Source organism: Bufo gargarizans, chromosome 2, assembly GCF_014858855.1.
Source record: "Bufo gargarizans isolate SCDJY-AF-19 chromosome 2, ASM1485885v1, whole genome shotgun sequence".
Taxonomy (NCBI): domain Eukaryota; kingdom Metazoa; phylum Chordata; class Amphibia; order Anura; family Bufonidae; genus Bufo; species Bufo gargarizans.
Window position 1 is genome coordinate 55,779,744 of NC_058081.1, and position 24,766 is coordinate 55,804,509.

Sequence of the window (24,766 nt, forward strand, 5' to 3'; positions counted from 1 at the left end):
GACTAAACCACCAACCACCAGTTACAGGACGATGACTATACCAGTGGCCACCAGTTACAGGACCATGACTATACCACCGTCCACCAGTTACAAGACGATGACCATACCACAAACCACCATATACAGGATCATGACTATACCACTGGCCACCAGTTACAGGACCATGTCTATACCACCAACCACCAGTTACAGGACCATGACTTTACCACTGGCCACTAGTTACAGGACCATGACTATACCACCAACCACCAGTTACAGGACCATGACTATACCACTGACAACCAGTTACAAGACGATGACAATACCACCAACCACCAGTTACATGACCATGACTATACCACTGGCCACCAGTTACAGGACCATGACTATACTACCGACCACCAGTTACAGGACCATGACTTTACCACCGACCACCAGTTACAGGACCATGACTATACCACTGACCACCAGTTACAAGACGATGACAATACCACCGACCACCAGTTACATGACCATGACTATACCACTGGCCACCAGTTACAGGACCATGACTATACCACCGACCACCAGTTACAGGACCATGACTATACCACTGGCCACCAGTTACCGGACCATGACTATACCACCGACCACCAGTTACAGGACCATGACTATACCACTGGCCACCAGTTCCAGGACCATGACTATACCACTGGCCACGAGTTACAGGACCATGACTATACCACTGGCCACCAGTTACAGGACCATGACTATACCACTGGCCACCAGTTACAGGACCATGACTATACCACCGACCACTAGTTACAGGACCATGACTATACCACCGACCACCAGTTACAAGACGATAACAATACCACCAACTACCAGTTACAGGACCATGACTATAGCACTGGCCACCAGTTACAGGACCATGACTATACCACTGGCCACCAGTTACAGGACCATGACTATACCACCGACCACCAGTTACAGGACCATGACTATACCACTGACCACCAGTTACAAGACAATGACAATACCACCGACCACCAGTTACAGGACCATGACTACAGCACTGGCCACCAGTTACAGGACCATGACTATACCACTGACCACCAATTACAGGACAATGACTGCTACTTAATAAGCCACCAGCAGCAGATATCTGAGGAATTTTGCCAGAGGAAGGTGATGTTTGACCTTTTCTGAGGACACCTCTATGTTGACGTGCCAGACCTTCGCTCCCGGATAGGTGAGACTGTACTACAGACCAAAGTCTATTTTCTCTAACTTCATCACCTATATACTGGAGGGTTCAGAGGACAACTCCTGCTGGAGAACCTACAGAAGTCCAACAACAGCCATCAAGATTGAATCCTAAGAGCTCCTTTCTAGCCAGATCTGGAAGTGTTTGTTTCAATTCCTTACCATTTTCAGGATCTTTGCTTGCTGTCAGTAAAAGTACCAGGAATACTATAATACAGTATGTCTGTGAAGGTTCTCATTTATCCAGGTCATGGTATATCTGTAAAGAATAAATCAAGGCAACTGGACTTACTGTAGATGTCTCTGACAGCTGAGGGTTTGTTACAGTTGTATCCACTAAATGTAATAAAACCTGCAAACCTCTCCTGTTCTGATCATTTGTTACAGTGTATGCGTGTAGATACAATGTATTACCCCGTAGTCCAGATTACAGAGGACTTTCTAGGATGGATGCTACTGTAACAGACCTTCAGCTTTAAGAAGTTTTAGCACAATGAAAAAAAGTTGCCAAAAAGGCAGGTAAAAAATGCCGTGTGAAGAAGTGATGTTCACAGAGATATTCCAATGCATTGTTATTCTAAATTATCTGTAAAATAAAAGTAAGAAATTAAAATTAGTAAAGTAACATTTTGATATTTAAAAGATACATTATACAAAAAAAAAAAAAATGTCAGAAAGTTATACATATTTGGCAGCAAAGAAATACCACTGAAAAAGTCAACTCATTCAGCATCCGGGGGGTGAAAAATAAAAAAGTTATGGCAACAAATTTCAGTCCAATGCACAAATGCAGGCATTGGAGAGCATAGGGTTAATCTACCACACACCAGGAGGGGTTAATTCTAGTGGAGGCGTGCTCTCTACATAATGGGCATGAGTATGCAAATAAGCAACTAGAAGTGGGCGGGGCTATGGTGAATGCTGGGGGTGTGGTGCAGGCGGCTTGTTGACGTGTAGAAAGTGCAGGGGCTGTGCACAAGTTCTTGTCCCAGTAGAGAGGGGTGGGCAGCCTGGCAGCTCCAGAGTCACAGCTCTGCTACCGGTAAGACCATACAGCCTTGTACCTTGTACCTCCACAGGTGTGTGCGTGACCCATAAACATCTGCACGTATGATACCGTATGTAGTATGGACGGTGCTCCGGAGGGATCCGAATTTACTAAAGGTGTATGCATGTAGCGTGTATATATACAGTTTAAAGATCTCTGCTTGCTGTCAGTGAATGGAAACATTCCCTAGGTAGACCTGGTACTTCTCACAGCTTAAAGTTTGTTACAGTTGCAGGATGTACCCACCTAGCTTGTGGGCGACACACCGAGACATATGGGGCTCTGTTCACATGGCTGATCAGAACCCTAAGTTTTCGGGGGAAGGAAATTTTGGCAATTTTGACGGCGATCATAGAGTGGTATTATAGGGCAATTGCTGTTTCGTATGATGGATTGGCAGAGCGTTGTGGAGCGGTGCCGCTAGTGTGAACAGAGCCCTGTGTCTCTACAGGATTTTAGCCTGGGGGTGTAAGGTCTCATGCACATTAGAGTACATGCACACGACCGTTGTGTGCATCCGCGGCAGTTGTTCCGTTTTCCGTTTTTTTCCGCGGACCCATTGACTTTCAATGGGTCTGTGGAAAAATCGGAAAATGCACCGTTTGGCATACACGTCCGTGATCCGTGTTTCCAGTCCGTGAAAAAAATAGGACCTGTCCTATTTTTTTTCACGGACCCATTCAAGTCAATGGGTCCGTGAAAAATCACGGATGCACACAAGATTGTCGTCCGTGTCCGTGATCCGTGTCCTTTTTTTCCTATCATTTCAAAGGCAAACTTGACTTAGATTTTTTTTTCATTTTTCATGTCCGTGGATCCTCCAAAAATCAAGGAAGACCCATGGAAGAAAAAAATCCGTAGCCCTGCAAAAAAAAAAAAATACGGTCGTGTGCATGTAGCCTTAACGTATTTTTTTCCCCGTTTTCGTTCTGTTTTTTTACAGGTCCATATGCGGAACCATTCACTTCAATGGGGCTTGGAAAAAACTAAAAAACGGAAATTACTCCTTGCGTCTGTATGTCCGCATGTCCATTACGCAAAAAAATAAATAAAAAAAATAGAACTTGTCTTATTCTTGTCCATTTTGCGGACAAGGACAGGCATTGCTACAATGAATCCGCAAAACGGGATTCATTGTAACAATGCCGGATCCGTGTTTTGTGGACTGCAAAATACGTATGGTTGTGTGCATGAGCCCCAAGTTAGGACATGGTGATAAGAAAGTGGCTGGGAAGGTACAGACTCTGTGATGTGAGGAAGAATGGAGGAGGAATCCAAAAAGAAGAGAAAGGCCTCATGCCCACGACCATTCCGTTTTATTGCGGTCCGCAAACCGCGGATCCGCAAAAAATAGAAGCCGCCCGTGTGCCTTCCGTAATGAACGGCATTGTAAAAATGCCTATTCTTATCCGCAAAACGGACAAGAATAGGACTTTTTTGCGGGGCCACGGAACGGAGCAACGGATGCGGACAGCACGCGGAGTGCTGTCCGCATCTTTTGCGGCCCCATTGAAGTGAATAGGTCTGCACCCGAGCCCCAACTGTGGATCGGATGCGGACCAGAACAACGGTCGTGTGCATGAGGCCAAAGAGAAAGGGAAAATAGGGCTGCGTTCACACAGGTTCTCAATGGTGGGTTTTCTGCACTTTAGTGTTTTTTACATCAGCTGTTTTTGTTGTGTCTTTATGCAGTGAAATTGCCACCTCCGGATGTAGCTGAATGTCTACGGCAGGGGTCAGCGCGCTCCGCCACTCCAGCTGTGGTGAAACTACCATTCCCAGCATGCACACACACCATAGAAATAAATGGAACATGCTGGGAGTTGTAGATTCACAACAGCTGGAGGTTGTTAACTTATTCACACTCCACACAAAAAAACGTCCGTGTAGGTTTTGTGTGTCCGTTTTTCATCCGTTTAAAAAAAAAAAATTGGAAGGAGTCCGTTGCCTTGTTTCAATGAAAACTTGATGGAACACGGTTGATGTCCGTGCGTAGTCCGCCATAGATTTTTAAAGTAATCCCATCTGGACGTTTACGGTATAGCCACAGAAAATGCCGTAAATGTCCGACAGGTGGGGGCCCTGCTCCAATCTCGAAAACAGGGGTCCGTCTTGCGCCACTGGGAATAGAGAGGTGTCTGCGCATTTACGTCTCTCTCCAATCACTTTTATGGAACTTCCGGAAATAGCCAAGCCTTGAGTATCGCCATAACTCTGACAGAAGTGAATGGAGAAAGCAGCGCATGCGCAGACACCTCTCTATTCCCAGTGGTGTGAGCTTGGTCCTGCTCCTATTAGACATTATGGATAGGCCGCAAATATCCACATTGGAATACCGCTGGTCCACAAGAATAGGGTATGCAGTGAGTGTCCTGCCGCAGACAAAAAACGGATGTGTCATTATCCCGTGCGCTGCCCACTGTGAAATATGTTTGTGCGAATAGGGTCTAAAGGGGATGTATAGGATGAGAGAAATATGAATACATTCGAAAACAGCGCTACATCTGTCCACAGATTTCATGTGATATCGTAGGCAGCCCAAAATGGTATGAAAACTAATGCTCACTCCGTAAAAAAAAATAAAAAAAGCCCCTGCTCAAAGTTTTCCGAGACTTATGAGTATCTGATCGGTAGGAGTCTACACCCGGGACCCCCGCCAATCTGCTGTTTGAGAAGGCACCAATGCTCGCAGTGACGCCGCGGCCTCCTGTCAGCTCACCAAGCACAGCGCCGTACACTGTATAGTGGCCGTGCTTGGTATTGCAAGTCAACCCCATTCACTTCGAGGCGGCTGAGCGAAGCCTATGCCATGTGGCCTGGGGTAAGCTGTGAGAAGCCTGCGGCGCTACGTCGAGTGCCGTTGCTTTCTCAAACAGCTGACCAGTGGAATTTATGCAGTTGCTTAGGAATCTTACAACACGTGTCGCTGGATTGCAGCAGGATCCTAAAATGGAGCAGTCCCAGAAATGATAAAAATACACGTGGATCCGCGCAACATGCAAGTGGTTCCAGCACTCGTTAAATGTACCAACTGGTTGTATCTCACCGCCGACGGGCCATCCACTGCTGGTATGCCGGCACGGTGTGTATCTGTACTCTGCGTTGGTATCTACCAGCCTACGGGCCATTCACTGCTGGTATGCCGGCACAGTGTGTATCGGTACTCTGCGTTGGTATCTACCAGCCGACGGGCCATTCACTGCTGGTATGCCGGCACGGTGTGTATCGGTACTCTGCGTTGGTATCTACCAGCCTACGGGTATTGACCCCCTAGGACGGAACTCTATGCCGGAAAAGAAAAACGCTGGTATGCTGGCACGGTGTGTATCGGTACTCTGCGTTGGTATCTACCATCCTACGGGCCATTTACTGCTCGTATGCCGGCACGGTGTGTATCGGTACTCTGCGTTGGTATCTACCAGCCTACGGGCCGCTCACTGTTCCAATGCCGGCACGGTGTGTATCGGTACTCTGCGTTGGTATGTACCAGCCTACGGGCCGCTCACTGTTCCAATGCCGGCACGGTGTGTATCGGTACTCTGCGTTGGTATCTACCAGCCTACGGGCCATTCACTGCTGGTATGCCGGCATGGTGTGTATTGGTACTCTGCGTTGGTATCTACCGGCCTACGGGCCGTTCACTGTTGCAATGCCGACACGGTGTGTATCGGTACTCTGCATTGGTATCTACCAGCCTACGGGCCATTCACTGCTGGTATGCCAGCACGGTGTGTATCGGTACTCTGCGTTGGTATCTACCAGCCTACGGGCCGCTCACTGTTCCAATGCCGGCACAGTGTGTATCGGTACTCTGCGTTGGTATCTACCAGCCTACGGGCCATTCACTGCTGGTATGCCGGCATGGTGTGTATTTGTACTCTGCGTTGGTATCTACCGGCCTACGGGCCGCTCACTGTTGCAATGCCGACACGGTGTGTATCGGTACTCTGCGTTGGTATCTACCAGCCTACGGGCCATTCACTGCTGGTATGCCAGCACGGTGTGTATTGGTACTCTGCGTTGGTATCTACCAGCCTATGGGCCACTCACTGTTCCAATGCCAGTACCTTGAAAAAGGATATATGCACAGTGTTCACCAAAGTTCCAAATATATATAAGACAACTCTCACCTTTGTTGCTTTCACGGAAGCTCGGCGCAGTCCGTATACAAACGTAATCCAAAGAAAAAACTTGTGGTCCAGCTTCCCATAAAAACTTGCAGCTTTATTAATAACAATAAAAAACTGTTATTTAAACACGACTCGCATACAAGATCTCTACGATGTCTACGCGTTTCGGATTCCGCAATCTAGGTCCTTACTCGTGACATACGGAAAAGTGAGTGTTCACCTCTCTTTAACCCCTTCAGGACCCCGGGATTTTCCATTTTTGCATTTTTGTTTTTCACTCCCCGCCTTCCATAAACTTTTTTATTTTATTTTTTTCATTCACATAGCCTTATGAGGGCTTATTTTTTTGGCGGGACAAGTTGTAATTTCTAATGGCACCATTTACGGTTGCATACCATGTAGTAGGAAGCGGGGAAAAAAATTCCAAATGGGGTAGAATTGGGAAAAAACACAGTTCTGGTAAAGGTTTTTATTTATTTATTTTTACACTGTACACTATGCGGTAAAATTGACCTGTTATCTTCATTCTCCAGGTCAGTACAGTTACAACGATACCACACTTGTATAATGTTTCTTGCGTTTTAATACTGAATTTTTTTTTAAAGCCTTTGAGGAAAAAAAAAAGTTTTTTCATAACCATATTCTGACCCCTATAACTTTTTTGTAGCTATGTGTACGGGGCTGTGTGAGGGCTCATTATTTGTGATCTGTTCTTTTTAGTGATACCAATTTTAAGTGTGTGTGCGACTTTTTGATCACTTTTTATTAAAAAATTATTGGGTAGTTGAAGTGACAAAAAATTACAAATTGGCTGTTTTGCCGTATGCCATTAATATTATTATATTTTAATAGTATGGGCATTTTCGCACGCGGCGAAAATGCCCGTCTTCAGTTTTTTGGGCCGGAGATAAAACCGTAGCATGCTGCGGTTTTATCTTTTGTCTGATCACTCAAAGAGACTGAACCGAAGACATCCTGAACGGATTGCTCTCTATTCAGAATGCATGGGGTTAAAACTGATCAGTTCTTTTCCGGTATTGACCCCCTAGGACGGAACTCTATGCCGGAAAAGAAAAACGCAAGCGTGAAAGTCCCCTAAAATGCATTGCGCGGCCTTGCTTCGTCGGGGGCGTGCCGCAGTTCTTTTTCCGGCTATGGGTTCTTTTTCAACCCTCCTTGTTTATACCCATGTACAAAACATGCAAATGATATCTTATTCAATAGAACATCTTTAAAAATACTAAAATTACTTATTCTCATATCACAACAAAAACGTCATATATCCATTCTTCCTACTATCGACCCAGCATCGCCGTAACTAACAAGGCGTAATTCCTTACTCGCTCCATTCCACCTTCCTTATACATAGTTACAATACCAAAATGTAGATCCCATATATTCCCTTGTGCTGCTCCTAGCTATCCCCGCTACCACTCCTTCAACCCAAGTTCACCTAAACCTTGCTACTAATACATAGACACTGATTTCACACCCCATTCGATGTTCATACCGTTGGGTTGTAATGTCCGCATTTTGTATATCCACTCTGCTTCCCTCTCGTTAACGTGTTCCACCGGATCTCCTCGCCGCCATCTAGTACGTACAAGTTCAACTCCCATGAACTTAAGACCTGCAGGGTTCCGTTGATGATGTTTTTTAAAATGGGCTGACCCACTGTGGGTTTCCAACCCTTTCTTTATATTTCTAGTATGTTCCCCAATCCATACGGGCACTCGAGAACATACATCTCTCCTGCATTTTCACATGAAATATGAACCCTTATTTTAAGTTCTTTTTCTCCCACATTTGTGTTTTCTCTTCCCTTGATCTAATTTTGCACGCGGCACATAAACCGCACCGTGTGAATGCTCCATCCGGTACATCTACCTCTTTGCGCAAACAGCTATATACCACTTTATCCCTAATAGTCGGTGCCTTCTTGAATATAAACGCTGGGTTTGCGGGGAGTATCTGGCCTAATAGGGGGTCATTATGCAGTGTTTTCCAGTTGTTCTTAATGATACTCTTTATTTGCGGACACAGTATTGAATACTTGGTCGAGAAAGTAATTGTGTACCTATCCATATCCTTCATATCTACTCTCAAACGACTGAATCCATTTAGCCCATATCTGGTGCCATTGTTTTAGGGTACTTTCAAACTTGCGGCAGGACGGATCCGGCAGGCTGGTCTCCCTGTCGGATCCGTCCTTCCGCTGCTTCGCCGTATCGCCGCTCCGTCCCCATTGACTATAATGGGGACGGGGGCTGAGCTTCGGCGCAGCACGGCGGTGCACGGCGAAAGCCACCGGACTAAAAAGTCCTGCATGTCCGACTTTTTAGTCCGGCGGTTTTCACCCTGCTGCGCTGCAGCTCAGCCCCCATCCCCATTATAGTCAATGGGGACAGAGCGGCGATACGGCGAAACAGCGGAAGGACGGATCCGACAGGGAGACCAGCCTGCCGGATCCGTCCTGCCGCAAGTGCGAAAGTACCCTTAGCTGTCGATTTTCACAAGCATGAACCCTTTCATAATACATTATCTTGGTCATCAAACTCTTCCACTCAACAAATTTAGGATGACTTTCAGATCCCCATTTTCTAACTATAATGACTCTAGCAAGCATTAATCCTTTAAGCCATATTGCTTCATCCTTCTTGCTGATATTGTCTGGAGGGGGAAGGCCAAAGATTGCAGCTTCGATCCCGGGTACAGAACTAATAGCGGACACCCTGTTCATTTCCACAAAGATTTTATTCCAATATATCTGTATAATCGGCAACTCCATAGCAGATGTAGTAGATCAGCTTGGTCGCCTTGACATTTTAAACATCTGTAATCTAGATCTTTATATATTTTAGATAAAAATAAGGGGTGTAATATAAACGGTGAACTATCTTAAATTGAATTATTCTATGATTTCCAGAAATTGAGGCTCTTTTTACATTCTTATAAACAGATTCCCAGTTAGGAGTAAAATCGCTCACAAGCTCCTGTGACCATTTACTCTCACACTTAAATATTGTGACCTTCGCCAACCCAGTCCTAATTATTTTATATATTTGTGCTATTGAGACTCTGGTTCCAAAACATTTAAAGCAAAAATCCGTCAATTCGTGATCCACTACCAAGAAGTAATGCGTCGATCTCCAAAATAGTGCGTAATTAGAGATGGCCTTGCGGTTTGCCTGGCAACGGGTGTGATATACCTGTTGCCCCAAAATACTGATTTGAGGGGTGCGATATACCTGCTTCTACAAAATATGATTAAGGGGTTCTATATACCTGATTCCAGAAAATACTGATTAAGGGGTTTGATATACCTGCATCCACAAAATACAGATGGAGGGGTGCGATATACCTGCTTCCACCAAATATTGATTCAGGTGTTCTATATACCTGCTTCTACAAAATACTGATTAAGGGGTTCTATATACCTACTTCCACAAAATTGTGATTGAGAGGTGCGATGTACCGGCTTCCACCAAATACTGTTTGAAGACTGCGATATACCTGCTTCCACAAATACTGCTCTTCTCTAGGGACTTTGGCACAGGGTCATTTTGAAAATGACAAGCATGACAAGCAGAGGAAGAGGCAGAGGGAAGTTGGAGAAGATGCGTGCGATTAGGTCAAAGGACGCACCAGAGTTGGTTGAGTGGCACACTCAGCCTTCCTCTTCTGCACCCTCCTCATCCTCTGTATCTGCACCCTCCTCACTCTCTGCTGTGTGCACCACCAAAGACACCACCACCACCATGGCCCCTCCTATCGAGTCAGAGGAATTATTTTCTCCCCCATTCCCAGACCTTACCGATGCGCAGCCATTCTTGGCATCGGACGAGGAAGAGGAGTTAGCAATGGCCGCCACCCAGCGGTCTGACGACAGTACCCAGATCAGCACAAGGAGGGTGGTCCGCGCTGTTGCTGCCCACTCCGAGATCTCTAATGTCAGTGGTGGTGAAGGTGATGATGATGATGATGATGATGACGTGTTGATGGACGTCACGTGGGTGACCACAAGAGAGGAAGAGGAGAGGAGTTCAGAGGGAGAGATGGAGCAGCAGAGGGAGGAGAAGCAGGCAGAGCTAGCAGGGCACAGGAGGGAAAAAGCAGACTGCAAATGTATCTGGAGCGAGCCATCCACCATGCACGGTCACTTCTGGTGCTCCCAGGACACGGGCACGTGGTTCCGCAGTGTGGGCTTTTTTTAACGTGTCAGCTTCTGACAATAGTGTTGCCATTTGCAGCCTGTGCTGTCAACGCATAAGTCGTGGTAAGCCCAACACTCACCTAGACTACCTTAAGAAGGCACCTGGCCTTCCATCACCGAGCCCAGTGGGAGTAATGCCGTCAGAACCCACAAAGCCACACTCCTGGCGGTCCACGTCCTGCCTCTTCTCCCTCTCCTCTCATTTGTTCTTCACTCCACCTTCCACTGTGCCTCATCGAGTTCATCTGGCAGAAGGCAGGCTTCCGTGGCCCAAATGTTCGAGCGTAAAAAGTTGATGATGTCGGATAACCCTCTTGCCCAACAGCTGACCGCTGGTTTGACGGAACTGCTAGCCCGCCAACTTCTGCCATATAAACTGGTGGACACAGAGCGCTTTAGAAGATTTGTGGCCATTGGCACACCGTCTCCAGAAGGAAATATTTCTCCTAGAAGGGCATCCCAGAGCTATATGGCCACATTCAGCGGCAATTGAATATATCTCTGGCACACAGTGTTGGTGCCAAGATACATATGACCACAGACACGTGGTCTAGCAAACACAGGCAGGGAAGGTGCATAACTTTTACTGCCCACTGGGTGAACCTTCTGAAGGCCGTCAAGCATGTAACCCGTGGCACCCGTGTGGATTTGGTGTTACCGCCATGGATTGCATGCGGGCCTGCCTCTTCTTCTCCTCCTCCTCCATCCTCCGTCTCCTCCTCGGCTGACTCCTCCTTTTCCACTGCTACCGTCTTTTCCGCTGCACCCCCCCCCCCCCAAGCTCCCTAGAACCTATTTGACGTGCCAGGTGAGACGTTGCCATGCTGTGCTGCAGCTGTTGTGCCTGGAAGCCAAGAGCCACACCGGTCCTGCACTCCTTTCAGCTCTGCGGTCACAGGCAGATCAGTGGCTAACCCCGCTCAATTTAACAGTTGGTAAAGTGGTGTGCGACAACGGTGCCAATCTGCTCAGCGCGCTTAAACAGGGCAAAATGACACACGTGCTGTGCATGGCACACGTCCTGAACTTAGTCGTGCAAGGATTCGTTGCCAAATACCCCGGGGTCCAGGACGTCTTGCAGCAGGCCAGAAAAATTTCTGCCCATTTTAGAAGATCTTACATGGCCACGGCTCGCCTTGCTGATGTTCAGCGGCAACACCACATGCCCGTCAGATGTCTGATTTGTGACAGCACGACGCGCTGGGACTCCACCTTGTATATGCTTGATAGGCTGCTCCAGCAGAAACATGCCGTTAACGACTGCCTGTACAAACTCTTGAAGCAGGACAGGTTCTGGGGAGCTGGTTTTGTTTCTCACTGCGCCAGTGGCTGCTCATGCGCGACGCATGCAGACTTCTGCGGCCATTTGATGAGATCACCAAACTGGTCAGTCGCAGCCAGGGCACCATCAAGTCAACAGGAGTCTGAAGAAGAGTCAGAGGAGGATGGTGCCTGGGGGGAGGAGGAGCAAGAAGAGCAGGCTTTAAACTTTTCAGGGATCCCTGGTGTTGTCCGTGGCTGGGGGGAGGAGACCGAGGACGATATTCTCCTGGGCAATGACCAGGAGCCAGGGCACTCCACCGCTTCCAATTTAGTGCAAATGGGGGCCTTCATGCTCCAGTGTTTTGTAGAGTGACCTCTGTATAAAAAGCATAAAGGGCAAGGACCAGTGCTGGGTGGCAATGTACTTAGACCCCCGGTACAAACACAAAATAGCAGAGATGTTACCAGCATCACAGAGGGCTGTCAGAATGCAGCATTTCCAGGCCTTGTTGCAAGAAATGCTGCATTCTGCTGTTGCGGGAGCTGGCAGAGGAATTTCCACCAACAGCGAAACAGGTGCGGGTAACAATTCTACCACGCCTGCAAGAAGAGGGCGATTTGAAGATGTGCTGGTCACTTCAGATATGAGATCATTCTTGCAGCCAACCCATCGACTGCCGGATTCCGCTTCAGGGAACGCCTAGACCGACAGGTGTCCGACTACATCGGGTTAACGGCTGATGTGAACGCTCTGAGAAGCGAGGAACCCCTGGAATACTGGGTGTGCAGGCTTGACCTGTGGCCAGAGCTGGCACAATGTGCCATGGAACTCTTGGCTTGCCCCTTGTCGAGTGTCCTGTCCGAAAGGACGTTCAGCGCAGCAGGGGATATCTTGACCAATAAGCGCACTCGCCTTGCTCAGTGTAGACTACCTCACATTTCTAAAAATGAATGAGGCATGGATATCGGAGGAATTCAACACCTGTGACGACCACGTGTAATTGAATTTCCTCATGCCAGCCCACACATATCCGCCACCACCCAGAACAAAGAATAGGCCTTGTCTTATGTATATACAGCGGCATAAAAAGCCTTTTCTGTTAGGTGAATGCCAAATTTTTAGGGCCTCTACTCGAGTGGCCTACAGTAAAAATCTTATCCAGTGACCGCCTAATGTACCTCCAGCCACATCATCACAAGTTCTTTTCTGTCCCATCTGAGGTTTTTGCCACACTCTAATCCTATCCCTGATCCTATTGGGCAATGGAGATAAATTAAACTTTTTAAAGTCCAGCACAGAACTAATCCGGATCTCCAGGTAATAAAAATGATCTGTAGGATTCAGTGTAGGATTTATTAACATTTACGGCCAGTTTAATAACCAGGCGATTCAAAGGAAGTAATACCGACTTTGCCCAATTAACCTCAAAGTCAGATAACAGACCAAAGTCGTTTATCACCTTCATGACATATGGTAAGATTGTGTTTCCAGACTTCAAAAAGATAAGAGTACGTTTGTAGCTGGTTCCTACACTGCCCTGAATATTGTAGGCTTAAGTAAGTCCAAAGTGAGGCAGTATATTTAGTGTTAGGGACCCATCTGTGGAAGCCATCTTGATGCCAGGTAGATGGGCCCTACATAATAGCTGCACCCATTTAATGAAGGTATCTCCCAATTTCATCTTGGCCATTATCTTCCATAGGAAGGGCCACTCCACCCTGTCAAATGCTTTAGTGGCATCTAATGACAGGATGGAGCTGTCCTCCACCTCCCCCACTTGGATATTGACCATAACTCTTCGTATATTCAATTGGGCTTGCAGTTGGGGATAAACCCGGTCTGTTTGGGATGGATCAACCTATCTATAATACCTTTGAGTCTATTTGCCAATATTTTCGCATATATTTTAAAATCTGAATTAAATAATGATATTGGTCGATAAGATCCTGTCTCTTTTTCGTTCTTCCCTTTTTTAATATTAGTGTAATAACAGCCTCTAGCTGAGACCGGGATAGACTTTCCTGAGATACATGACTCATTAAAAACTTGAAGTAGACAAGGGAGCAACTCATCCCCATAGCGCCTATAAATTTCAAATGGGAGCCCATCAGAGCCAGGGGCAGAGTTCCCTTGGATTGATCTTTAAGGGGTTCTGCAGTTCTTTCAAACTGATGATCTATCCTCTGGATAGATCATCAGCATCTGACCGGCGGGGATCCGACACCCGGGCCCCCTGCCGATCAGCTGTTTGAGAAGGCAGCGGCGCTGGCCATAGTGCCGTGGCCTTCTCGCTGTATCACTGTCCTGGGCGGGGATAAGCTCTGTTCACTTAAATGGAGCTTAGCCGTGCCCAGGCCAGTGATACTAGTCGTGACGTCACTGGGCCTGCGGCAAACAGTGAGAAGGCCACAGCACTACTGCCAGCGCCGCTGCCTTCTCAAACAGCTGATCGGCGGGGGTCCCGGGTGTCGGACCCTCGCCGATTAGATGCTGAGGATCTATCCAGAGGATAGAGGTTAGATATGGTGAAAAAGAGGTGGGCACAATACGGATATCATTCCTGTCTCTCAACTTACTCACGTGGAGTACGTATATATATTCATAATAAGGTAGATTTTGTACCACTGAGCCGGTTGATAGACGGGAATGGTAGATCCGTTTTTCTATATGCCCGCTGGAACGGGGTGACTTGCATTCTTGCCTTATATATATATATCGCCCCTCCTTTTTCACTTTATGTGATGTCTCGCCTCACTGAGTTCGTGGATAGTAAGGACAAATGTCCGATTCTGTTCACGGGCGATTATAATAACGTTATGGATATGGAGAAGGATAGATGCTCTACCTCATCGGAGCGGAAGGTAACAGGCGGTTCCTCTACTCTTCTTGATAGAGTATGTCAGGAGATGACATTAATAGATATTTGGCGTCATATTTATGGGGATAAAGTTACATTCTCCTGTTACAGCCGCTCCTATGGGGCTATGTCAAGAATAGACCTGGCACTTTCTAGCCCGGACTTTGTAGACGTTATATCTTCTATGAAGTACGAAGCTCATAGTGTATCTGACCATTCACCTAGAGGGAACCTGCTCGGAATATCTGTAATTTCTGGTTGAATCCGCATTGGCTTGTACTTGTTAAAGAACATGATTCAATTGCTGATGATATCAAAGAATATTGGATTCGAAATGTTGGGTCGACCCATATTAACTTTGTCTGGGATTCCTTAAAGGCTTTCCTCCAGGGATTATATAAGAGTAAAATAAAGAAAGCTAAAGCAATATTTGCACATACTGAGAAGCAACTTGAGGGCACTGGAGGCAGATATCATTAAGAATAATAACCTGGAAACCCAACATCATTTATGTATGGCTAAGAAGGAGTATGGAGCCTATCTTACTAACAAGGCGCAACACCGAGTCTTCTTCTCTGGTCAGAAATACTTCTGTGAGTCCGGCAAACCGGGGCGGTTATTGGCATCAATAATTCAAATCAAAAGCAACACGTGTGTTTTTATAATAGCTGATCAAAGGAGGTCCCAGGTGTCGGACCCCCACTGATCAGATACCGATAATCTATCCATAGGATAGGATAGTTTATACGTTTTTCAGAAAACTCCTTTGAGGTGTTAAGACATAGTTTGGGAGCTCCCTCTGTCCTCCATTCAGAACCCCTTATGCTGACGATGATGTGATCCTGGTAAAAATCTCCATACATCGTAATATATAAGTAGTAGACCTCATTCATACGTCCGTGTCTATAATGACATCTATGACCAGCAGTGCCATACCTTCAATAAAGGCAGGACTGCTATAATCCTGGGGGTAGAGGGGACCGACACTGAGTTTCCCTCCTTCTTCAGCCCAGGGATGAAAATAATACATTTTCATGCAGCAGCCACCAGGGGGAGGACAGTGCATAATCATTACAGCTTCCATTGCACTGTATGAACCCCTATGCACTGAGGTCCCTCTAGTGGTGGTCGAAGGCAGACAGCTTTCTAATATGTGACGTGAAGCTGGAGAATTTATCAATGTATTTACAGTATGTCAGTTGTGTGGCTATTGAGTGGATATGAAGAAGAGGGTCTCTCTCACTGGAAGACCTAGCCTGTCCAACTAATTTATGGACAGAACATTAATTTCAATTAGAACCATGTAATGCTTCAATAATAGGATCAGGAGCCAGGTTACTGTAATAAGATATTACAGGGTAATAAGAGGATCAGGAGCCGGGTTACTGTAATAAGATATTACAGGGGTAATAAGAGGATCAGGTTACTGTAATAAGGCGTTACAGGGTAATAATAGGATCAGGAGCCGGGTTACTGTAATAAGGCGTTACAGGGTAATAAGAGGATCAGGAGCCGGGTTACTGTAATAAGATGTTACAGGGTAATAAGAGGATCAGGAGCCGGGTTACTGTAATAAGGCGTTACAGGATAATAAGAGGATCAGGAGTCGGGTTACTGTAATATAAGAGGATCAGGAGCCGGGTTACTGTAATAAGGCGTTACAGGGTAATAAGAGGATCAGGAGTCGGGTTACTGTAATAAGATGTTACAGGGTAATAAGAGGATCAGGAGCCGGGTTACTGTAATAAGATGTTACAGGGTAATAAGAGGATCAGGAGCCGGGTTACTGTAATAAGATGTTACAGGGTAATAAGAGGATCAGGAGCTGGGTTACTGTAATAAGATGTTACAGGGTAATAAGAGGATCAGGAGCATGGTTACTGTAATAAGATGTTACGGAGTAATAAGAGGATCAGGATCCAGGTTACTGTAATAAGATGTTACAGGGTAATAAGAGGATCAGGGGCCGGGTTACTGTAATAAGATGTTACAGGGTAATAAGAGGGTCAGGGGCCGGGTTACTGTAATAAGATGTTACAGGGTAATAAGAGGATCAGGAGCCGGGTTACTGTAATAAGGCGTTACAGGGTAATAAGAGGATCAGGAGCCGGGTTACTGTAATAAGATGTTACAGGGTAATAAGAGGCTCAGGAGCCGGGTTACTGTAATAGGGTGATACAGGGTAATAAGAGGATCAGGAGCCGGGTTACTGTAATAAGATGTTACAGGGTAATAAGAGGATCAGGAGCCGGTTACTGTAATAAGATGTTACAGGGTAATAAGAGGATCAGGAGCCGGGTTACTGTAATAAGATGTTACAGGGTAATAAGAGGATCAGGAGCATGGTTACTGTAATAAGATGTTACAGAGTAATAAGAGGATCAGGAGCCGGGTTACTGTAATAAGATGTTACAGGGTAATAAGAGGATCAGGAGCCGGGTTACTGTAATAAGATGTTACAGGGTAATAAGAGGATCAGGAGCTGGGTTACTGTAATAAGATGTTACAGGGTAATAAGAGGATCAGGAGCATGGTTACTGTAATAAGATGTTACGGAGTAATAAGAGGATCAGGATCCAGGTTACTGTAATAAGATGTTACAGGGTAATAAGAGGATCAGGGGCCGGGTTACTGTAATAAGATGTTACAGGGTAATAAGAGGGTCAGGGGCCGGGTTACTGTAATAAGATGTTACAGGGGTAATAAGAGGATCAGGAGCCAGGTTACTGTAATAAGATGTTACAGGGGTAATAGGAGGATCAGGAGCCGGGTTAATGTAATAAGATGTTACAGGGGTAATAAGAGGGTCAGGGGCCGGGTTACTGTAATAAGATGTTACAGGGGTAATAGGAGGATCAGGAGCCGGGTTACTGTAATAAGATGTTACTGGGGTAATAAGAGGATCAGGAGCCGGGTTACTGTAATAAGATGTTACAGGGGTAATAAGAGGATCAGGAGCCAGGTTACTGTAATAAGATGTTACAGGGTAATAAGAGGATCAGGAGCCAGGTTACTGTAATAAGATGTTACAGGGGTAATAGGAGGATCAGGAGCCGGGTTAATGTAATAAGATGTTACAGGGGTAATAAGAGGGTCAGGGGCCGGGTTACTGTAATAAGATGTTACAGGGTAATAAGAGGGTCAGGCTCCGGGTTACTGTACAGGTATCTGTGGAGTTTTACTGAATCATTGCTTTTTCTGGCTGTGATCAATCAGTGTACATAGGTCAGGCTGGAGGTGGATCAGATAGTAGATGTTACTAAGTACAGCACGGCCACGTGTACATGATCAGTCGGTTAATGTCGCAGCTGAAGATCCATCAATCACTGTTCTGTTACTTTGGTTTGTATTGATAAGAGGTTCTCCTCTTTCTATATGATGTCTCATTAGACTGTTAGGTCTTGTTGATGATATAATCTGTCAATGCCTTTTTTATTTAGGTAATAATTAACCCTTATTTTCTCTCTCATAGACCTCCTGCATGTGCCTGCTCTGACACCAGCAGCTATATACATTCTGATAACCTCAAAGATGTGAATTGTCATCCATTTTAGCCTTTCAAACCTGTGGAGCACCTTCTAGAATCACTGGCATTTCTTAGATGGACCCAGCAACTTCTTACCGGCTCCAGATAATTTCCTACCATAGGACTACACAGAAGAAGTGTTCAATTTACCTCCACTGACAACTAGAACAATTCCTTCTTCACTATGTGCAGATGACTCCACTATTCTGTCCTTATGGTGACTGGAGCAAAGATGGAGGACAATGTACTCATTTGTTACTGTGTAGTTGCTGGTAGTTTCTTGTTTTTCCAGCTTCTCTTTTCAGTCGTCAGTCCTAGAATCTCACTAAAAGTGTCTAACATCTACAAAAAGCTCAGCCATGGAAAGCAATGTGAATGGGACTCCAGGTAACATCTTCGTATTACAGTAACCCGGCTCCTGATCCTATTATTACCCCTGTAACATCTTATTACAGTAACCCGGCTCCTGATCCTCTTATTACCCCTGTATCATCCTATTACAGTAACCCGGCTCCTGATCCTCTTATTACCCTGTAACATCTTATTACAGTAACCCGCCTCCTGATCCTCTTATTACCCCTGTAACATCTTATTACAGTAACCCGGCTCCTGATCCTCTTATTACCCTGTAACATCTTATTACAGTAACCCGGCTCCTGATCCTCTTATTACCCCTGTATCATCCTATTACAGTAACCCGGCTCCTGATCCTCTTATTACCCTGTAACATCTTATTACAGTAACCCGGCTCCTGATCCTCCTATTACCCTGTAACATCTTATTACAGTAACCCGGCTCCTGATCCTCTTATTACCCTGTAACATCTTATTACAGTAACCCGGCTCCTGATCCTCTTATTACCCTGTAACATCTTATTACAGTAACCCGGCTCCTGATCCTCTTATTACCCCTGTAACATCTTATTACAGTAACCCGGCTCCTGATCCTCTTATTACCCCTGTAACATCTTATTACAGTAACCGGCTCCTGATCCTCTTATTACCCTGTAACATCTTATTACAGTAACCCGGCTCCTGATCCTCTTATTACCCTGTAACATCTTATTACAGTAACCCGGCTCCTGATCCTCTTATTACCATGTAACATCTTATTACAGTAACCCGGCTCCTGATCCTCTTATTACCCTGTAACATCTTATTGCAGTAACCCGGCTCCTGATCCTCTTATTACCCTGTAACATCTTATTGCAGTAACCCGGCTCCTGATCCTCTTATTACCCTGTAACATCTTATTACAGTAACCCGGCTCCTGATCCTCTTATTACCCTGTAACATCTTATTGCAGTAACCCGGCTCCTGATCCTCTTATTACCCTGTAACATCTTATTACAGTAACCCGGCTCCTGATCCTCTTATTACCCTGTAACATCATATTACAGTAACCCGGCTCCTGATCCTCTTATTACCCCTGTAACATCTTATTACAGTAACCCGGCTCCTGATCCTCTTATTACCCCTGTAACATCTTATTACAGTAACCCGGCTACTGATCCTCTTATTACCCCTGTAACATCTTATTACAGTAACCCGGCTCCTGATCCTCTTATTACCCCTGTAACATCTTATTACAGTAACCCGGCTCCTGATACTCTTATTATGCTGATTATATTTTGGTAGTAATCAGTAAAGTCTAACCGTTTTTTTTCTCTTTCTTGTAGGATTGTTTCAACGGTGCACGCACTGATTGTAGGCTCTTTCTGCCTCTATATTTTGGTGTATGATGATGCAGTGAATGCAGACCCCATATGGTAAATATATGATCTTATATCTTCACTGCTGACTCCTCTGCTCCGTCTCTATCCTGTCTCTATTTTTTTCTTTGCTCGTTACATTCTAATCTTGGATCAATTAAAAGTGTGTAAATGTAATGAAATTCCATAAACTAGTAAAAAAACATTATTAATCTATTGGATCTTTTAGCGTTCCTGTACCGCTGTGACTGATATCACATTGACATGTGACTGCTGCCGCCAATCACTGGCCTCAGCAATCCCAATCAACCCTCTTGTCCTTTTTTATATTGTGTTGTGTTTTATATTTATATTTTATATGGCGGCATGTGATTTGTAAAGACCCCACAACTATAAAGAAACATAATCTAAGATTTGCTCTTGTCTGTATTCCTCCCCCTAAGAGCTTACAGTCAGGCAGTTAAAACGTTGTCTAGAAAACGATCAATTATTGCAAATGCTTATCTAGAATAGAAGAGTCATAGTCCAAAGCAAGAGTTATTATTTTTGCTTTTATCTCAGGTCAGGTCAGTAATGAGTGAGAGGAAGGTATTGATAATGGACGACACAGTATTCCCTAGATAAGTATAGGAGGGACACAAAGATATGAGAAGCATAATAGGAATGTAATGTGGATTATATAGATTATAATGGCCTGTAGATTATACAGCTAGCGTATGTAGGTTGACTCTAATTAAAGGATTACACTGGAATTATCAATAATTAAAGCAGTGTTTCTTCCTAAACAGGTTGTCCCAAAAACATTTATTTTTACATTTGTCCAACCAGCCCCTGGATCTGAATACTTTTGTAATTAAACATTGAGTATAGCCACTGAGTTATTTGATGAAATGTATCTGTATAGCGCCACCTGCTGTTTGTTCATTTATTTATTGCTCTGTGCATCTCAGTAACATCGTGGAGGTGGACACACGTGCTCAGTTCCATCCTTCAACTGCCACCAGCCATATCTACTGGTAGAAGCTGTAATAATTACATGGGGAGAGTTGTGGCAGAAAGGACACAACCCTGAGCTGTGATGGGGAGAGAGCTGTAGGATTAAGGACTCGACCTCTTAGCTGTTATAGGGAGAGAGCTGCAGCAGCAGAAAGGACACCCATAGAACTGTAATAGGAAAAGTGCAGCAGCTGAAAGAACACCTCCCCAGAGCTGTAATAGGGAGAGAGCAGCAGCAGAAAGGACCCCCCCCCCCCAGAACTGTAATAGGTAGAGTTCAGCAGCTGAAAGAACACCCCCCCCCCCCCCCTAGAGCTGTAATAGGAAAAGAGCAGGAAAGGAGGTGAGAGAGCTTCAGCAGAAAGAGCACACCCCCTGAGCTCTGCAAGGGGGACAGTTGCAGCGGAAAAGACGTGCCCCTGAGGTTTGATAGGAATAGAGCTGCAGCAGAAAGGACACAACCCTGAGCAGTGATAGGGAAAGAGCTGCAGCAGAAAGGACACAACCCTGAGCAGTGATAGGGAAAGAGCTGCAGCAGAAAGGACACAACCCTGAGCAGTGATAGGGAAAGAGCTGCAGCAGAAAGGACACAACCCTGAGCAGTGATAGGGAAAGAGCTGCAGCAGAAAGGACACAACCCTGAGCAGTGATAGGGAAAGAGCTGCAGCAGAAAGGACACAACCCTGAGCAGTGATAGGGAAAGAGCTGCAGCAGAAAGGACACAACCCTGAGCAGTGATAGGGAAAGAGCTGCAGCAGAAAGGACACACTCGCCGAGCTGCCAAATTAATCTAGCAGTTCACTTAGAGCAATGAATGGGATGGGGGGGGGGGGGTTCAGTGATGGCGAACCTATGGCACGGGTGCTAGAGGCGGCACTCAGAGCCCTCAGAGCGCACTGAATGTAGGCAGGCTATTGTAGCTAAATGATAAAGTACATGGAATATATACTATATTGGACTATAGTATTCAGGTTACATTGCCGTGTTGGCACTTTACGATAAATAAGTGGGTTTTGGGTTGCAGTTTGGGCACTCGGCCTCTAAAAGATTCGCCATCACTGACCTATAGGATGTCTGATTTTCATTTTTTACATTAATCATGGGATAACCCCCTTTAAACAAGTATATGAATACTCTGGGGGCAGGACTATGACGGTGGCAGTCCAGCAGGTCACCTTTGGACAGTCCTGAACCTAAATTACAAGTAACCTTCAATCTTCTCCATTCAAGTCTAAAGCTAGAATTCAGAATTCTGCTGGCTTCCTGCTGTCAGAGAGCAGTGACTTGTGGGAGCTCAGCTGTTGGGTCACATGTCTGACTGTGGGGGCGGGGATAAGCTGCTGTCAGTTTCCCATAGCAACCAGATGAATTTTGAAACCACATGAGATAATTACAAATCGGTGCAAAAATAGTACAGCAAAGGAGCTGCTTATTTTATTGTATAGATACCGTATATGCACATTCTTTTTCTATGGATCTGTCACCCCATTTATCAGCATTAATCCAGACGGCCTGTGAGATATGTGGATAATGCTGTTGGTCCTATCTCCTTAGGTGGCTGCAATCTGTAGAAAGTTGCTGTTTTATATGTAAATGAGCGCCTTGGTGCTACGAGGGCGTGCCATTGCACCTCACGGCACCCAGAGGCTCCGCCCCCTATCTTCTATGCCACGCCCCCACCACACAGCGGTTTTGTATGTCAGTTGGGTTAACGCCAGTTAATGTGGTGACAGATGCCCTTGACTCTTTTATTAACATTTGGCATCGCTCTCTGGCCTGTTGCGAAACTACAACTCCCAGCATGCCAATTCTTCTTTTGGAGCCATCCTAAATCTGTTGCTCTCCAGCTATTGCAGAACTACAACTCCCAGCATGCCAATTCCTCTATTGTAGCCATCCTATAAAGCTCCCAGCATCTCAGTTGCTATATAATAGTGGACCCCAAACGGTTCCTCTCCAGCTGTCGCGGTGCTGCTACCTCCAGCATGACTTTTTCTTGGATCTGAATCCCTTGCAAAACTACAACTCCCTCCCAGCACACCTGGGAGTTGTAATCCGGAATGCCCTGAGAGCCACAGGTTGGAGACCCTTCCTTCCTGGACTATGCATCCTGCCGTGTCCCACCACTACTTCTGCACTATTCCCACACACACAGCTCTGCACTAAACCCAAACGCGGTTCCCCGTCGGATGGCGCACAAAGCCCCTGTTATGTGTGAGATAATGCAGCCTTTTGTCATGTGAAGTGGGTTAATCTGGCCTGATGTGGTCACGGCGCTCAGATCTACCACTTAACCCCTTCACATCTACCATTATCCCCTCCAGTTTAGACGCTCAGTGGACATTCGTTGATGGCTTTACAACTTACAAGAAACTGCATCTACTGCCCATCAATAATTCTACAGCAAATGCCTTGCACTTTCTACTCCATTCCCATCCAAAGCTGCATAGATACCTTTTACCAGATTGCAATGTATGGTAGACGCATAGTGGCACAGTTAAAGCTGCTAGATAGTGTGACAGAGAGGTGGTCTTAAAAATTAATTGAGGTCTGCTTCCAAGAGCAGAATTTTGAAAGCAGCTCTGGATGTGAATGGAGAAGAACGGACTTGGCACACTTCATTAACTTACCATACTCCTCAGCCGCTATTGTGCAGGTATAGTGGGTGCAGAGGTAGCAGTTGCAAGTGGCCCCTGATGCTTTAGGGGCCTAAGAGCTTTTCTGCCACATTCGAGGACTCCATTCCCCCTGTAGCAGAAGGGGGCCCCTGGTATAGATTTTGCCCTGGGTCCCAGAGCCTTTTGATAAACTTCTGGAAGCATATATATATTGCAAAAACTTTGCTTTAATTTTCTGTTACTGAGTTTGCTGCTCTTCTACTCCAATCACACCCAGAGCTGCATTTAATATTCTGTGTCACCCCATTCTTTTGGAACAGCTAGAACTAAGCTGATAGCTCACATGTCCAGTAGGGTGGAGATAAATCACGGTATCTCCACCAGCTGAACTTTGAAAGCAGCTCTGGATGTGAATGGAGAGGAATACTTAATATATAAAAAAAAGGCAGATTCTGATTCTACAGCAAGCATGGCATTCAGTGGCAGCTGTATATTAGGTGGGCTCCCTCTAGTGGCAGGAAGCTGCTATAACAGCAGGGAAGGAGAGAATCTAGCATTAGGGATTATATAGCATTGAGTTGGGGCGTTGCTATTTATGCGGTTCGCTCTTATAATCTTAAAAGTGGCTCCTAATGTGGAGTTTCACTTTAATTAGCATTGCTTCCTTAGTCAGTATGTGTAAAGTTTAGTATCTGTGTAATAAATCTCTTTGTTGCTGCCTGGAAACCATCAACAAGCAGGCACCCAAGTTGTTCTGATTGAAGTGTGTGTCTAACAATGGGTATACCTCCCAACCGTCCTGGATCCGGCAGGATAGTCCTGGATCTCTGGGATCTGTCCCATGGTCCCGGGATGCTGGGATATAACCAGATCCTGAGGATGCAGATAAAGTTGAATCCAGTGGTGGAGCGGGGAGCCGTCAGCTCCCTCCTCCACTATTCCCTGTCCGGTGCTCTCCCCCCTGCAACAGGTGCGATCATTTCTGTAATTTTATACTATTTGATAAAGAAGATGGACTAAGCTATAATTGCTGCGCTCTATTATAGTGTGCAGTGATGTCATTGTGTCTATTAAGCTGTGCAGGAGAGCGTCCAGGGACACAGGAGCGCCCCCCTAGTCAGCTCAGCATCGCGCCTGCTCCTGGAGAGAGGATGATGTGCTCTGTTCATCAGCGGAACA

At 45.7% G+C, this 24,766-nt stretch overlaps 1 protein-coding gene across 2 annotated transcripts in view; it reads left to right on the forward strand.

Moving 5' to 3' along the window:
- The first annotated feature begins 2,177 nt into the window (after window positions 1–2,177).
- Window positions 2,178–24,766, forward strand: part of LOC122929378 (TLC domain-containing protein 4-A-like) — a 38,358-nt gene continuing 15,769 nt past the window's right edge. The window contains exons 1-3 of one of the 2 annotated variants that reach the window (XM_044282925.1): window positions 2,178–2,266; window positions 18,209–18,649; window positions 19,941–20,030. In XM_044282925.1, the coding sequence (XP_044138860.1) occupies window positions 18,477–18,649; window positions 19,941–20,030 (263 nt within the window). In that variant the 5' untranslated portion in view covers window positions 2,178–2,266; window positions 18,209–18,476. Of the gene's footprint in view, window positions 2,267–17,972; window positions 18,079–18,208; window positions 18,650–19,940; window positions 20,031–24,766 lie in introns of those variants that run through there. The other variant, XM_044282926.1, reaches the window with a different exon arrangement.